At 51.4% G+C, this 17057-nt stretch overlaps 1 protein-coding gene across 1 annotated transcript in view; it reads left to right on the forward strand.

Annotated features, from left to right (window-relative positions):
- The window catches only part of DTX4 (deltex E3 ubiquitin ligase 4), a 30308-nt gene that overhangs the window by 10138 nt on the left and 3113 nt on the right, over positions 1 to 17057 (forward strand). The window contains exons 3-8 of the mRNA XM_036260087.1: positions 5693 to 5754; positions 6097 to 6258; positions 8177 to 8238; positions 9381 to 9533; positions 11674 to 11835; positions 16293 to 16382. Of these exons, the coding sequence (XP_036115980.1) occupies positions 5693 to 5754; positions 6097 to 6258; positions 8177 to 8238; positions 9381 to 9533; positions 11674 to 11835; positions 16293 to 16382 (691 nt within the window). The remainder of the gene's footprint in view (positions 1 to 5692; positions 5755 to 6096; positions 6259 to 8176; positions 8239 to 9380; positions 9534 to 11673; positions 11836 to 16292; positions 16383 to 17057) is intronic.

Here is a 17057-nt window from a genome sequence, read left to right on the forward strand (position 1 = left end):
CTGCTTTTTTTTTTTTTGCTTATGCCCAGCTTCTCATTTATGTGAAAGCAATTAGCAAACAGTCAAGTGCTGGTCAGATGCATGGGATTTTCACGTGCCTCCCTCTGAGTAGGCAGAAGGAGTATTTGGGAGAGGGGACTAGGTACCTAAACAGTGCCGTTCTCAATATCTCTACACTGTCACATAGTAGCACCTGGGGGCCTCTAACAGAGTTCAGGGTGATTCCTGGGGTGTATAAGAACCCAGCCTCCAGAACCTGACTGCCTAGACTTGAACCCAAGTCCCTTGCTGTGTAACTTGGGACAAGTTTTGCATCCTCTGTCTTCAATGTGCTCATCTGTGAATTGGGGGTAATAATAGCACCTTCCTTATAAGGTTGTCCTGAGGATCCAATGAAATATTTGGTGTATAGATGGAGCACAATGCTTGATACATCGTAAGAGTTTGGTCAGAATTAGCTGCTATGGTTGCTATTACAATTATTCTTGGGTATCTATTGAATATGCACTATGTAGTTGTCGAAGTCAAAGCCGAGCAGCCTCACCTCATTTCTGGTGCCCTTGACGAGTGCCAAGCGACCCCATGCCATATTTGAGGGAAAGGAACCCCAGATCGCTTTAAATCCCAGTGAGGGAGTCGGCGGCTCTTTATCTGTCTGCTTCACTCCCTCTGCCAGCCGTAGAATTGGAGTGAGGGACAGGCTGGAGGGCCGGCCAGTGCGGTTTCAAAGGAGCTATAGAAACGAGTTATTTTTTTCTCTGCTCTGTTTTCCTGACAAGGGAGGCCCCTCCCTAGCTTCCAGCCCTTTTCTTTTCACCTCTTACCACCTCCCTCACCCCCACTACCATCTTCTGCTCCAGTCTTTCTTGGCCATTTAATTAGCGTGTTTATTCCCTTTGTCTGGCACTGCCATCGACCTTCTGTCGTCCAGTGGCCCCTCCCCCCACCTCTCGCTGCCCATGACCTCTTCAAGCAACTTTCCCACGGAAAAAAGGAAGACCAGGGAGGGTGGGATGGAGAGAAGGGTTTGGGGGGAACAAAAGGCCCTGTGAATTATTCAGGGACACAAGCAGGGGGCTTCTAAAGAGAAGAGAGAGGGGGGCTGTACAGGGGGGGCGCGTCGCCCCTGTGGCCCTCTCCTCCAGAATTGAGGCTTCTCTATCTCCAGTGAGGCCACGGTTGCTGGAGAGACCAGAGCATTGTTCTGCCTGAGGATTCCTGGGTTGGCTCATGACTCCCAGAAAAACACTGCTTCTCACCATGGTGTCTGCAGGACCACCCTCCCGCCTTCGACTCCCTTCCCCTGCCCCGTGCCAGCTCTTCTCTTGTCTTAGTTTTATATGTGAGGGACAGAAGTGAAAACTTGCACCCTCCACACCTGGGATCCGCCCAACAGAATGAGGGCAGAGGAGGTGTCTTCTGATTGGCCAACGAGCCGCCAGGAAGACAGATTTAGCTGAGTTGCCTGGAGGAAGTGGAAGTGCCCATGGGCTGCTCATTTCCAGGAGGCGGGTGTGACCCGTGCGGACTGCATGGGCCAGTCTCCGTGGTTCTCATTTTAACCAGTACCAGTGGGGGAGGGGTGACCTGTTGCCACTAACTCGACAATCCTAACTACCGCCCAGGATTCAACTTGACACTTGATGGCCTCAGGAATCTGAGAAAATTGGAATATTACAGCTGGAGACTGTATCCAGCCCAGCTTCCTCTTACAGTTGGGAAACAAAAATGTAAATAATCAGCTACATTTGCATAGGGCTTGGCTATTTACAAAGTGTCTGCTCTAGATCCTCCATCCTCACAGGGGCCCACTGGACAGAGATGTGGAGTGCCCTGTTTACCCAGATGTGGTCAACAAGAGCAGAGAGGCCAGGTGGCCCACCAAAGGCACATGTCACTGCACAGCTGGACTGGAAGGTGGACTTCTTGGCCCCTTGGTGGGGGAAGGGCACCTTTCTCTACACCCTTCTGTATTTCATAAACAAGTATCCCCTCCTCCCCAAACTCTGGTGCCACCCAGAATCTAGTGACAAGCCCTTCTGCCATTCTGTCCCTTTCCTGGCATAGCAGGGACACCCACCTCTCCCACAGTGACCACAGGAGTCCCAGGCCCCACATCAGACCCTCCCTCTCTTCAGACCTTGCCCCCACCCCAGAGTTCTTAGGCTGCCTTGGGGGGGGGGGGGGTTGCTGTTCGAGTTGGAATATTTCCTGGTTAAGCAGATTGGGTGTGGAAACCTGCCAGTCCAGTTTGTGGGAACAAAGGTAGCTTTTGTCACCCAGATCACAGCGACTTATCAGCAGCAGTGGGGGCCTTGGAGTGGTGAGGGGTCAGGCAGGTGTGGGGCTGGGTGACACGCTGCCCCCTGGTGGGGAGCAAGGGGACAGGCACAAGAGGCCAGACCCTTACTCCCAGCCTCTCCAGAGGGAGCCTGGTAAGATGGAGACTCAGCGGTGGTTGGGGAACCCTGGGCTTCAGCTGCCATCTGGTTCTTAGGTACTGGGATGGGAAACTGTCAGGAAAGCTCCCTGGCATCTTCTAACCCCAGAGCCTCACAGGTGTACGGATAAGAAAATTGAAGCCCAGAGAAGTTAACGGATTTTGTGAAGTGTTCCTGGCAGGATTGGGATTCGAACCCGGTCTTCCTGACTCCCGGTCCACCATACTATGCCTGGCCCCGTGGGGCAAGTCACAGGGTTCAGAATCTAGTCTGTGCTCTTTTTCTGGCCTACGCTCCCTTGTTTAGAATTCCACTCCGGCCATCTGGGTTTGATTTATCCCGGGGACAGTTTGTGGAGGGGAGAGTACCCTTCGGTGGCCTGCTGAGACACAAACACTCCCACATCTGTTATTTCCACATCCTTCTCACAACCCTGGTGCACATGTTGTGGTCCCTGGGAAGGGACAAGAGGCCCTAGAAGACTCAGCATAGCCGGGGAAGCACCCCTGGGCAGGCGGGGGACAGGCAGACTCACGGCTCAGCCCTAAGGTCCATTCCAACTGTGCTACCTCTTAGACGTGGGTTTATCCCTTCCCGCCCTGAGCTTCGTGTTCTGTCTGCAGCGTAAATGACAGGATGACTTAGACATGTGAGCGCAGCGTCGTGAGTGGCTAAAACTCTGGACTCTCAGGCCAGATTTCCTGAGTTCAAATCCTTGGCTGTGTGATTGTTCACATTCACTTAACCTCTCCGTGCCTCATCTTCCCTGCCAGTGACAATAGGGTTGATAATAATAACACTTCTTGCGTAGGCTGCTGGAAGGATTGGGTGGCTTCCATATAGTCAGCAGTGAGAACGTGTGGGGGGCACGCACGTTAGTGATGCTGACACATGAATGAAGGCTCAGGGGCTGTCTTGTTCACTGCTGTGCTCCTGGCTCAGGTCGAATGGACAAATAATAAACAAAATAAGTAAACAAGCCAACATGCTCTCTCTCCCTTCTCCTATTTTCCCAGCACCACCCTACCCCACAGGAGAATCGCCGGCTCCTGAGGCTGCCGGGCTCCTGGAGTCATCTGTGACCCAGGGCATTGGCCTCTCCAAGCCCATGTCTCCCTTCCAGCCCAGCTGTGGAAGCCTGGGTGGCGAAGAGGGGGCAGGGATGGCGCAAGACCCAGCCCCACATGTGCCCTATTTCCCGAGTTGGCGCCGTGGGAGGCCTCGCCTTTCCCAGGCAGCTGCACCATCTCCTCTCCAGCTTGGCTTGAGTTGCTGGGAGAGGAACAGAGAGAGGAGGAGGTTTTGCCTGATATTTATATTTCTCAGGGAAAAAGAGAAGTAACAGCTGTTAGAGCAATGGTTCCCAAACGGTGGACTGGGGACTGGCGGCATCTGTGTCCTCTCCACAGAGTGAAAATGTGGGTTTTTGTGCCCCCAGGCGGGCCTGGGGTGCTGGCTCTTTCAGAGCATCTCAGGTGACTGATGTCCACCCAGGTGTGAATCTGTTTCATTATCCTTCCATTCCTTCAGCAAATGTTCACTGAATGCCTACTGGTGTCAGGCTTCTGGACACAACAGACCAAGAAATTTGACCTTGCAGAGTTTAGGTTCTAGAAGGGGATATCATAAACAACAGCTTACTTTAAAAGATCGTGAGTTCTGAGGGGGGAAAAATACAACCGTGTAAGAGGGTTTAGGGATCCCAGAGTGGGATGGTTGAGTGGGTAGCAGTATTAAAGAGAATGATCTCAGGAACCTCACTGAGAAGGCAAGATATGAGCCAAGAGGGAAGGAGGTGTAAGAAGGAGCCAGGGATGTACCTGGTGGAAGAGCATTTAGGCAGAAGGAACAGCATACACAAAGGCCCGGAGGCAGGACTTGCCAGCTATGTAGGAGGAACAGCTAGAGCAAAGAGGCAAGTGATATGAGGGAGAACAGAGAGAGAGGAGGACTGGGGTGGGGAGCATGGGCAGAACGTGCAGGGCTGTGTAGGCCTTGCTGGGACTTTGAGTGAACTGAGGAGACAGTCTGAGTTTTGTGGTCTGGGTGGAGGAGTGACAAGGTCTGACTTAGTGTTGAAGGTACCATCTCAGGCTACAGTGCCAATGATACTGTTGTAATTCGTGTTATTAATAATGGAAAAGGAGCAAAGGGAAGACCAGACATTGTAGGCGTGTCCTTTGGGCAGCTTCACTAGGAAGCTGCAACTTTGCACTCCCCAGGGAACCACTGGCCCATTCCCTGCAGATCACTGGGGGAAGGGGTCCAACAAAGGGGAGATGGACATTTGTACAGTGAAGTTGGGGTGACTAGGGAAGTTACTTGCCTGTCAGTCAAGCTTGGGGAACCATGGATTGGCCAGAATGGGTGGAACCATTGCAAGACTGAAAATTTGGGAATACACAATCCCCTGAACAAAGGAGTTCTTTCTCATGTTGCCCTTGACTCATGGCTCTTGGCTTCCCTGCATTCGCCTACGTGGCCCTTGGCCATGCAGACCCCACATGCAATGGCCTAATGGACTGCAGCGGGAAACCCAAGCTAAGCTAGCCTGGTGCTGGACTGGACTCGGCTCCAACATGGAAAGGAAGCTCTGGACACTGGCTCTGGTTTTAGCTCTACTGAAGCCCCAGCTACACTTCTTCTGTGACTGGACAGAAGGAAATGAAATCTTGTAAGCTCAGGGTGTAATTCCATGGAAATAACACTTTCTACAACATCTCATCCTCCCATGCAAGTCTCAGAAATTATTTTTCTCAGGGTATCACAAGAAATCCACCCCCACTAACAAGAAGTCAGGACAAGGACCTCTCCCCACTGGTAACACTAAGAACTTGCTGCGTCTTGCCCTGGCCGGTTTGGCTCAGCGGTTGGAGCGTCGGCCTGCGGACCGGAGGGTCCTGGGTTCGGTGTCCGCTAAGGGCACGTACCTCGGTTACAGTTTGTCCCCGGCCCTGATTGGGGTTGTGTGGGTGGCAACCACTCGATGTGTCTCTCTCACGTCGATGTTTCTCTTTCTCTCTTCCTCCCTCTCTCCCTCCTGCTCTATCTGAAGATAAGTGAAAAAATGTCCTCAGGTGAGGATTAAAAAAAAAAAAGAAAGAACTTGCTGTGTCTTTAGTAGAGATGATTAGTTTCTGTAAGAAAAAAAAAAAGGGAACACTTCACTGGGTGAAAATTTGAGGTCCCAACACTGGCTCATTTTGGCCCACTTTTCATAACCATAATGCACCGGCTCTTTCCCTCCACAGGGTCCCCACCGTCCCGGTGAAAAACCTAAATGGGTCCAGTCCTGTCAATCCTGCCTTGGCCGGTAAGAGAAACCCTGGGCTGGTCTTGATGAAAGTAGAGCCATGAAAACGGCAAAATAGGCAGTACGCATTTGCAAAAGAGGGAATTCCGATGTTGATGAAGACAAAGAGGGATTTTAGGAGTTGGGTTGGATGAGCAGGAAGAGCGTGGGGAGAACGGATGGCTAAAAGCTGTTGAAGATGAGCAAATGGATTGGTTTCTGGGAAAAGCAGAGGGTGAGTGGAGTCGGTGAGTGATGAGAACCCTGTGGGGAAGCGGAGAGGAGGTTCAGGGGAAGGAAGGAGTTGGGGGGTGTTGGGAGCTAACTCTCCAGTCCTTCCTGACTCAGGCTCTGCCCTTCCAGGCATCACTGGGATCCTCATGAGCGCAGCGGGGCTGCCCGTGTGCCTCACCAGGCCACCAAAGCTGGTCCTCCACCCACCCCCCGTCAGCAAGAGCGAAATAAAATCCATCCCGGGGGTTTCCAATACAAGCCGCAAGACCACCAAAAAGCAAGCCAAGAAAGGTATGAGCCTCCTTATGGGGGACGGGGATTCAAAGACCTGGCTCCTGGCCCTGGCTCCGCCTCCACCACTGAGGGTCAGCCCCAGGACTTACCCGCTCTGTGCCTGAATTTCTGCATTGGCTAAGCAGGCCTCACTCATACCTGTTCTGGTGATTATACCACTGTGGACTCTGTATGGATCAGATGGAGACTCCTTAAGAAATATAACAATGCAGTGCAAGACTATAGAAACATATGAAAATATGAAGTGTGACACACATAAAATGTGTTAGAGAGAAAGATCACCTTGGCATGGGAACCCGAAACAGACTAGATTCAAATCCCAACTTTGTCACTTGCAAGTCATGACCTCAGAGAACCTCTGTTTTCTTACCCTTACCCTGGGGTGTAAACAGTCACACTCAGTATCCAGCAGGTATGCCCTGGGTGCATCCATGACAGTAGGGAGTGGCCAGTGTCTTGTGTCCCTCTCAAGCCTCCAGACACTCTGTCCATTTGAACGCTCTTTAGAAACTCCTTTCTACCTGCCCACAATCCCGCAACTGAGGGGTGCATACCTATGCCTGCCCAGGTACTGAAGGACGCTGCCTCCGCCCTGTGGATGGTCCTTCTGGTAGCTGGTATTGGGGCTAAATGAGCTGACTATCACCCTTCAGCCCCCACCTCGCAAACGTGATGAAGGTTCAGTTGGATCGAGTGGACACTGCACTTAGCCCAGGGCCTGGCAAGAGAGGCCGGAAGGTGGGAAGGAAGGGCCGGCATCCAGCTTTGGGCTGTTGCCTGATCCACTTCCTCCAACCCTTGTCCTACTTTTCCAGCCTCTCAGACTTTCTCTGCTTAAATGAACTCGGTCGCCCTGCTCATAATCCGATAGGAAATGACAGGAATTTGCACTTTCCCACTCTTCCTGTTATTATTAATAGCACGTATCGGATCCTTAACTGGCAACGTGCTAAAAGGGCTGCCCGTCCATTAGCTCATTGAATTGTCAAAACTACTCTTGGAGCAGGTGCTACTGCTCTTGTCCATTTTATAAGTGAGAAACGGAGGCTTGGAGAAATTAAGCGAGTCGCCCGGAGGCGCTAAGGCCGAATCATCTCATTCCCTGCCTCCAGGCTGGGCTGCCTTCAAGGGGTCCAGTCCCCAAAGAAATTCCAGAATCACGGCACCTGCAGGATGCTTCCCAGAGCATCAGCCTTTCCCTGCTTCAGGGCTACATCTGCTGGAAGTACCCGCACCGGCAGCAGCCAGGGAAGACTTTTCTAAGCGGTGGTCATAACTTCCCGGCTTCCCAGGAAAATAATATCGCTCTGACGCCACGTTATAGATCGAGACAGGACTTGGCACGTTGTAAAATAAATGTGATAAGCGTCCCTAATGTTTGTTTTTTTAAAAAAACCTGTAACAGTGTACAGAGTGCTTTTATTTCTTCTATCTTATCGCATTGCTTGGGCAGGTCCAGGCTCTTGGATTATATGAAATAGAAACCCACTCAGTCTTTCTTACTAAAAAGTGGGTCTGTTGTGAAAGACGGGGGAGGAGGGGTCAGGAAGCAATACAGGGGGGAAAGGCGGGGACATTTGCCTCCCCAGCTGGGACCACTTCCCACCTCCTCAGACCACCTCTGCCGCGTTTCCCTTTCACACTTGTAAATCCCGTTGCAGAATGAATGTCTTCCCTTTCCTGCTTTTTTTTTTGTAATCCTCACCCGAGGACATTTTTCCATTTTTTTGTTCAGATAGAGTGGGAGGGAGAGAGCAGAAGAGAGAGAGAGAGAAACATCGACGTGAAAGGGACACATCGAGTGGCTGCCTTTAAGTCCTGCTTTAAGTCAGGCTAATAACGCTCTCCTCTGGTATGCTCAGCTTGGCGAAGCTGTTTGATGGCTTGTCTCAGTCTTAGTGGCCTGTCCCCACAGGTAAAACCCCAGAAGAAGTGCTGAAGAAGTATCTGCAGAAAGTCCGGCATCCACCAGAGGAGGTGAGTCAGGGACCACAGGGCTGGGCTCCCCTTTTCCGCCCCCCACACACCCCCTGCATCTCCTCTGCCTGAGTTTTTTTTTTTTTTTTTTTTTCATATTTTGTTCAGATAGAGTGGGAGGAAGAGAGAGAGAGAGAGAGAAACATCGACGTGAAAGCGACACATCGAGTGGCTGCCACCCACACGACCCAACCAGGGCCGGGGACAAACTGCAACCGAGGTACATGCCCTTAGCGGGAACCGAACCCGGGTCTCTCCGGACCGCAGGCTGATGCTCTAACCGCTGAGCCAAACCGGCCAGGGCCCTCTGCCTGAGTTTTGAGGCAAGAGCTGCTTTCTAAGTCCTGACAGGTCCGAGCTGGTCAGAATGGACTCCCGCTTGGGCTCCAAGGTTGGTGGTCCCGAGCTGCAGCTTAAATTCTCTCCCAGCCCCATCCAGCGAAGAGCTGATTGATTCTAAACTACCTTAATATGACAGTCTGAATGTAAGAAAAACAGAATGAATAGCCGTGGAAACTGACTTTAAAATGGGCTGGATGAAGATCAGTGGTTCTCAACCAGAGGTGGTCTTATACAACTTTGGGGGAGAGGGGATGCTACTGGTACCTAGTGGGTGGAGGCCAGGGATGCTGCTAAGCTCCGTCCAATGCCCAGGACAGACCCCGCAGGAAAGAATTGTCCAGCCCCTAAGGTCGATAGTGCCGAGGTTGATTTATTGCAGATTTATTTAAATAGCAGTCCCTCTCCTATACCAGAGTTATAATTCCCACAGGAAAGTTCAGCTTAAAGAAAGCATACCCATGGTTCTGTGGGCAGACATTTGTTTCCCTCACAAGCCACTGGAGGACACCAAGGAAGGATGGTGCATCGTCACAGCCCGCAGGATTGTAATTTTGTTGGCCAGCCCAAGTTCACGTGTACTGACACCAGGAATTATTTCAGGAATTTTTCTGTGGTGTAAAGCAAGACAAAACTATGTTTAGATTCCCCAAAACACATATACCCTAGTTAGTGGGCTTCCTAAAGAGGAGCAGTAACAGTTCGCCTGGCCTCCGATGATTTGGGAACCAACGTGGGGATGCTCCAACCTCCCAGGCTGGGTGAGACTTGATGGCTTGTCTGCTCTGCCCCACCACCCCCAGGACTGCACCATCTGCATGGAGCGCCTCACGGCCCCCTCTGGCTACAAGGGCCCGCAGCCCACGGTCAAGCCTGACCTGGTGGGAAAGCTGTCCAGATGCGGCCACATCTACCACACCTACTGCCTGGTTGCCATGTACAACAACGGCAACAAGGTGAGTGCCAGAACGGGGGCGGCTGCCACTCCCCTCACCAGCCCTGGAGGAGCCGGAGCCTTAGGACCCTACTGGAGTTGTGCGGGGGGTTGTGGGGAGTCTTAAAGGCATCCCAAAGTATCCGGAGTGGTCATCTCGGCTGCTCTCAGCAGGATCTGTCTCCCACAAAATTATAATGAGGCAAAACCTATCTTTATCTTCCCTTTGGGTTATGCTACCCAACCCTCCAATCTCTATATGAGGTTCTGAGAGGTATAGACTTCTGTCCCTGAGGTTTTTGAGGGGAGTGGTCCATTGTCATGCCTGTTGCTGGGTGCAGTGGGCCCCCCTCAACGAGAGAGAAGGAAGTTGTCTTCACAGCACTGGGCCCATGGTGAGCGTTCATTCATACTGACGTAGATGGGTTTCCCAATCATCCTTCCTTCCTAAGACTAGGGATTTTCAGTTAGAATTCACTTTCTTTGGACATTTTCAAAACACCCTGATTGCCCCTTCCCAGGCATTTGGGACTATTGCCAACGTCTACCTGGTAATCCCTTAAGATCCCCTGCTAGAGGAGGGGGTGAGATGCCTGTCCCGTCAGTGCTGACGGTAGTACGGCGGTATTCCCCCGTCAGGGCTGGTTTCCAAGGATCTGGGCATGACCTTAGATGGTAAGTCCCTCCTTACATGTCACAACTTTTTCTAAGTCCTTGACTTTTCTAATGTTCTTTCTTGTACCTGAAATAGACTTTATCCCCCATGTCCATGAAGTTAAACCCTCCGGGCCCAGCTTGGATTTCATCAGCGTCTGAGATTCCTCTCATCTCCTCCAACCTCTTACTCATCCAAAAGAAATGTCAGGGTTTCAGGGGGCTGCTGTGTGCTTCTCTAGCTGTGGGAAAGACTAGAGGCCAGAGAGGCGGCTGACCCAAGATCGAACCCTGGCTTAGTTGCTGAATGACCTTGGGCAAGATTTTCAACTCTTGAGAGTTCACTGGCCATCTGGAAGATGGAGAGAAAACAATGCCTACTTTATAGAGTGTTATTACTATCATGACTCAAATTGATACCTCCTTTGTGCTCCTTATGGCTATAATTTGTTTCCTTCATCTTTATGTAACCCTATGATTGAATTTCCCAAAGTGCTGGGGATCTTGCTCCGTGTCTCATGAAATGCATGCTCAGTCACTCAGGGGTGACGCAAATCTAGATCCTGTGCTCACTTTCCTGATCCTCCAATAAAAGTTTCCGTTGGAACTTTGCATTTTTAGAGGTTTGGGGGGTTGAAAGGGGTTTCTGAGCATATTCCTTTTGTGAAGACTATTCAAGAATAATCTAGTACCTCCTTGCATTTACTTCCAGGGTGCTTTAAACATGTTTCTTTAGACACTATCCCTCATTCTCTTTGGTGCTAATACTTTGAAGCATGTGGGGGTTTTTTGGTTTGTTTTTTTCTTTACACAAAAGAGGAGAGAAAAGGGCCCAGAGAGAAATGGAGTGACTCACCCAAGGTCATGAAGCAGGTTAAGGCCCGAGCAGAGAGTGGCCCCCTGGCTTCCTGCCCCTTGATCACATGAAGTAATTGCCCTGAATACAAGCTCTGCCTTTAAATGAGTAGAGCTTGAATGAATGCCCCTGCAGAGCTCGGCAGAGGACCCCTGCCCGCCAAGGAGAGGGGGTGTCCCGGGAGGCTTGGTCCCAGCTGTGCATTTGCGACCCACAGCTACCTACATGCTCAGCCTTCCTTCCCACTCCCTTTCTTCTTACAAGCCAGGCTCTTCCCCCTCTCCTCCAGGCGACACCTCACCGGGCCCTGCTGTGAAACAGTGACCCCTTACATTACTGCAGCCAGAGTCCCCCACACCGTGCCCCCAGCAGAGCCCCGAGGTGCATGCACAGCCTGGTCTTCTTCCCAAGTACAGGGTCTCTCTTACCTGTCCCTTAGTATGGGGCCTGGGGCTGTTCGTGGAATTCACCTACTGTTACTTTGGAGAAATGGCCTCAGTAGCCAAAGGGGGCAGGCAGTTAAGGTCTGTTATTCATTTGGGTGCATTCTGTCCCCCAGGCCCTTTGTCCCCAGTACCTCTTGGGGTTGGGTGGGGAGGTCGTTGCTGAAACCGTTTTTCCCAACCTGGTTGTCCTGGCCTTGTCTCCTCAGGACGGCAGTTTGCAGTGTCCAACCTGCAAGACCATTTACGGGGTGAAAACAGGGACCCAGCCTCCGGGGAAGATGGAGTACCACCTCATCCCCCACTCGTTGCCTGGCCACCCAGACTGCAAAACCATCCGGATCATCTACAGCGTGCCCCCGGGCATTCAGGTGAGCCCACCCCAGCCTGCGACTGTGATCGCCTAAATGTTCATAAGTGAATGTTTTTCTCAGTCCATCCAGGCGGCAGTAACAAAATCCCCAGACTGGGTGGCTTCTAAACAACCTATACTTATTCCTGGAAGCTGGAAGTCCAAGATCAAGGCGCCGGCACTTCCGGTGTCTGGGGAGGGCCCTTCTCCTGCTTGGTGGACAGCTGTCTTCTCTCAGTCCGCGCAGGTGGAAAGGGGCGGGAGCTCTCTGGGGCCTCTCCTATAACAGCACTGATCCCATGGATGAGGGCTCCACCCTCTTAACTCGATCACCTACCAAAGACCCCACCTCCTAACACCATTATGTTGGGGATTAGGTTTCAACGTATCAGGTTTGGGGGGACACACGCTTTCCATCTCTAGCATTCTACCCCTGCCCTCCCCAAATGCATGTCCTTCTGGAATACATGTATCCCATCCCAAAGAAACCCGAAGGTGTTAACTTATTCCAGCATCACCTCTAAAGTCTAAGTTCAAAGTCTCGTCTAAATGGCACTTAAATCAGATATGGGTGAGACTCAAGGTACGATTCATCCTGAAGCTCATTCTTCTCCAGCTGTGAACCCGAGAAACCACACAAGTCACACGCTGTGGAACCTCTCCAGACGCGGCATCTGCCAGCACCTTGATCTCGGACTGCTCAGCCTCCGGGGCTGTGAGAAACGAATTTCTGTGGTTTCAAAGCCACCCAGTCTGTGGGATTCTGTTACAGCAGCCCAGGCTGCCTAGACAATGTTACACCCTGAAAAGTCTTCTTCCCACCCTCGCCCCCCATCTACGGGGTCTCCCCTCCCCCACGGCCCCCATTGTTCTCACTTTCTTTTGTTTCTTTGCCCGATGCTTTGTGCCCCCACAACAAAGACCGCATCAACTCCTCCCACTTTCGTACAAAGTGGGACATATTGTTCTGCACCCTGCATTTTTCAATGGACAGACTAGTCTGTATATCTTTCCTCGCCCGCATAGCGAGAGCTTCCTCCTTCTTTCTTGGCTCTGCGTGGTAATCCATTGTATAAAGCTACCGTAATTCATATTCAACAGTCTCCGTTTGATGGGCATATGGATTGTGTCCAGTCTTCGGCTACAGGAAATAACACTATAATGAATAACCTTGTACGCATGCGAGGATGTCTGTAGAATAATTTTCTAGAAGTGGGATTTCTTTGTCAGATGGTATTAGCATTTGTAATTTGATAGCTCTTCCTTGGCGCTGGTTTTTGTGGGCATTTCTTTCCTCTTTTGATTCTTTGAAAGACAAATGGGAGGATTTTCCTGGCAGTAAATACAGACATGTTCCTCCGTCACACATGGAAGCTTTTTCTAAATGCTCTCGGGTGCTTCCCGGAGTCCGTTCTTCAGTAAATACGTATCAGTTCACCCTTTCTTTCCCTCGTCTCCTTGTCTTTTTCCGTTTTCTCTTTCCTTGAACAAACGTGTGAGCGTGGATTATGGGCCAGGTTCACTCTGGATGCCAGAGAAACCATGGTGAGCCAAAGGGCCCAGTCCTGGCTTCCCTGACGCCCCCATTCTGGTGGGAGGAGGAAGACAACAAACATACATAAACAAGGTTCTTCCAAATAGAAACAAAACAGGGAGATGGGATCGCCTATAAAATAATTGAGTGAAGAACATGGTACTTCTTCAAGGGACTTACAACCAGTCAGGGGGAAAATATAACTGTACGTCACTAAACGACGGAGCAAAAGAGGGCGGGCACCTCCCTAAAAGCTGTGGGAGGCTTTCGATTCCTGGCTGAGCCTCACGAGCTGGGGACTTTGCACAGCCACGTGACCTTCCTGACTCGGTTTCCTTATCTGTGCACCTGGAACCTGAGGCAGGGGTTTGGGGAGGATGGCAGCTAAGGTTTGTGTGTGCATATTTTGGTGCTGGGCACAGCACTGTGGTGCTCAGCCCCTGATCCCATCACTACTGAGTGTCCGACTGGCCAGGGTAAGGAGGAGGGCCTGTGTCTCTCTCCCCAGGCGGGTCAAAGGAGACTTTCCTGTGCAGGGCAGTTGCTGGTAGAGCCTTGAAAGACATGAAGAAATGGAGAAGACAGCCCGGCTGGTGTGGCTCAGTGGTTGAGCGTCGTCCCGTACACCCAGAGGTCAATGGTTCCATTCCTGGTCAGGGACCATGCCTGGGTTGCAGGCTCAGTAGGGGGTATGCAGGAGGCAGCCATCCATGTGTCTCTCTCACTGATGTTTCTATCTCTCCCTCTCCCTTCCTCTCTCTCTAAAAGTCAATAAAGACGTATTTAAAAAGAAACACAGCCCTGGCCGGTTTGGCTCAGCGGTTGGAGCGTCCGCCTGTGGTCCGGAGAGACCCGGGTTCGGTTCCCGCTAAGGGCATGTACCTCGGTTGCAGTTTGTCCCCGGCCCTGGTTGGTCGTGCAGGTGGCAGCCACTCGATGTGTCCCTTTCACATTGAAGTTTCCCCCTCTCTCTCTTCCTCTCTCTCCCTCCCACTCTATCTGTACAAAAAAATGGAAAAATGTCCTCGGGTGAGGATAAAAAAAATAAAATAAAATAAAAAGAAACACAGCCTGGCCAATGTGACTCAGTGGTTGAGCATCGACCTATGCACCAAGAGGTCGCTGGTTCGATTCCTGGTCAGGGCACATGCCCAGGTTGTGGCTTGATCCACCCAGTGGGGGGCGTGCAGGAGGCAGCTGATCGATGTATCTCTCTCACATAGATGTTTCTCTCTCTCTCTTCTTCTCCCTTCCTCTCTCTCTAAAAAAATCAATAAAGACAAATATTTAAAAAATAAATAAAAAGAAACATAGAAGAGAGATTCTAGTAGGAGGAGGCTGCAGAGTCACAGAGGAGAGAAGGAGGGGGTGTGTTGAAGGGCCAGAAGGAAGAGTTCAATTTGGGGCCTCCCCGTGAAGGTCATGCCTTCCTTGCCCTTTCTCAGCCCATGGAGGCTTGGGCTTTCGTGAGGAGTCGGGACCTTCACGCTCGGCCTTCACTGCAGAGAACAGTTCCCTGGGGGAGAAACACAGCCCAGTCGTGACTGCTCCGCTTAGCAATGCACCAGGAGCACGCAGCGCTGCTGGGTCCGTGCCAGGCAGACGTCTGTGCTGCACACCGCGGGCATGGCCCAGGCAGGAGAGGCAGCCAGCGCCGTGGTGCGAACCGGCCCTTCAGTGAGGCAACCTGGCTGAGAAACAGCCGTGGCCATGGGACGTGGCAAATGTGGTGATTTGCTATGAGCATGAAATGCAGGACCGTGCAGCTCCAAGAAGACATTGTCTTTCAGCCGGGAGCGATCCTTCCCTTCTCTGAGACCCCCTCCCCGGCACTTACAATGCCGTTCAGTTTGCAAAGCCATGGTGGTCTTCAACCATACCATTAAAACATTGGCTTTAAATCCCAGAATTTTCAAGTCATTTTTGGAATCACTCTCCATAAAAGAAAAGGAAAAACCCATGATTTCTTGCAGTTTGATCATTCATTCGTCCGTTCACTCGCCCATCTCAACTGTGGGCAGCTGGCGTCAGGGCAGGTATGGAATTGCCAAGATTTTACTTGTTTTATCTAGAAAGGGTTTTAACATGGGTTTCACAGACTCCGAGGGGGTCAGGATACTCAGAAACGATAGACAAATATCTGTGTGCAGGGAAAAAAATATGTCACTGGGCAAACATCCCTCGCTTTTCATGAATTTCTCAAAGAGGGGCGTGGAGCCATTCTGGACCCTGACGGGGAAGCTGCTTCCTGGCTGAATTCCGCTTCTGCTTCTTTTCTACCCAGTGACCTGAGACAGCTCAGTAGGACTGGGTGACGGTGGTTGAAATGTTGTTAGATTTTTAGTCATGAATTTCCCAATCCAGATCATTAAACAAACAAAAACCCCACGAGGACAAAGGAGAAAATGCACAAGAATCGTTCAGAGTGTTCTGACTGCGCAGCTCAGAGCTTAGAGGTACTTGGATTATTCTGGAGGTTCAAAGCCCAGAGTGTGCCTCAGAGACCCTGGGCTTCAGTTTGGGCAAAGCCGTCCACCTTACAGGGGTCGTTTCACCGGTGAGGGCTGTGTATTCCTCTTTTGTGAAGCTGAACAGTCGGAATAGATGGCGATGGTGATGCTAAACAGGTACTGAACTCTTAGCACGCAAGCGGGCGCCACGTCCCTGAGCATTCACGACACGCGGAGGAGGAGATGCCACATCCGTCCTGTTTGGTGGGTGGGAACCCAATGGCCCCAGAGGCTGCAGCTCACACAGCTGGGAGGCTGCAGCTCGGGTGCGAGCCCAGGTCTGAGGGCCCCACTCCCGCTGCGTCTGGGGTCTGTTCTCTGCCCAGCCCCTACGCCATTGTCGTCGCCTTCATTGTTTGCACCAGTCCCAGCCTGCATCCCCTGCATCTGAAATATGTTGACATGCCCTTTGTTTTCTCTCTTGGCTTTCAGGGGCCAGAACACCCGAATCCTGGGAAGAGTTTCAGCGCCCGTGGCTTCCCGCGACACTGTTACCTTCCAGACAGCGAGAAAGGGAGAAAAGTAAGAGCCGGGGTGTCCGGTTATTTTCTTCTGTATTAGGGACCCAAGTTTTGCTTCCTGCAATGCACAGGGCACAGAGAACTGGGTGTCTCTCCGCTCTAAACGCACATGGTAACAAGGTCCTACTGAGTCAACCATAGGTAAGGGTGAATGTGACTAGAATTATTTCTGTAGGATGGTGGGGGTGGGGATATTCCTGGCAATAATTCATCTAGTTTAGGATGCTTCTTAGGACTTTGCTGCTTAACAGCTAGTCCTTGGACCAACACCTTGGAACCTGTTTCATTTTCTTTTTTTTTTTAATCCTCACCCGAGGACAGTTTTGCATCTATCTTCAGATGGGGGGGAGGAGGAAGAGAGAGAAAGAGAAACATGGATATGAGAGAGACATACCAACTGGCTGCCACCCACGCAATCCCAACCAGGGCCAGGGACAAACTGCAACCGAGGTGCCTGCCCTTAGCGGGAACCGAACCCGGGTCTCTCTGGCTCGTGGGCCAACACTCCAACCGCTGAGCCAAACCGGCCAGGGCTCTCCTTCATTTTAATAAGATCCCAGGTGGTCTGAGAGCACACTGAGGCTTGAGAAGCCCTGCTCTGGGGCCAGGAATGGTAGCTCTTAGTGTTAATATCTACTATTACTATGACTACGACTATTACGAGTTCCCAGCCCAA

Source organism: Molossus molossus, unplaced genomic scaffold (genome assembly GCF_014108415.1).
Source record: "Molossus molossus isolate mMolMol1 unplaced genomic scaffold, mMolMol1.p scaffold_m16_p_13, whole genome shotgun sequence".
Lineage (NCBI taxonomy): Eukaryota > Metazoa > Chordata > Mammalia > Chiroptera > Molossidae > Molossus > Molossus molossus.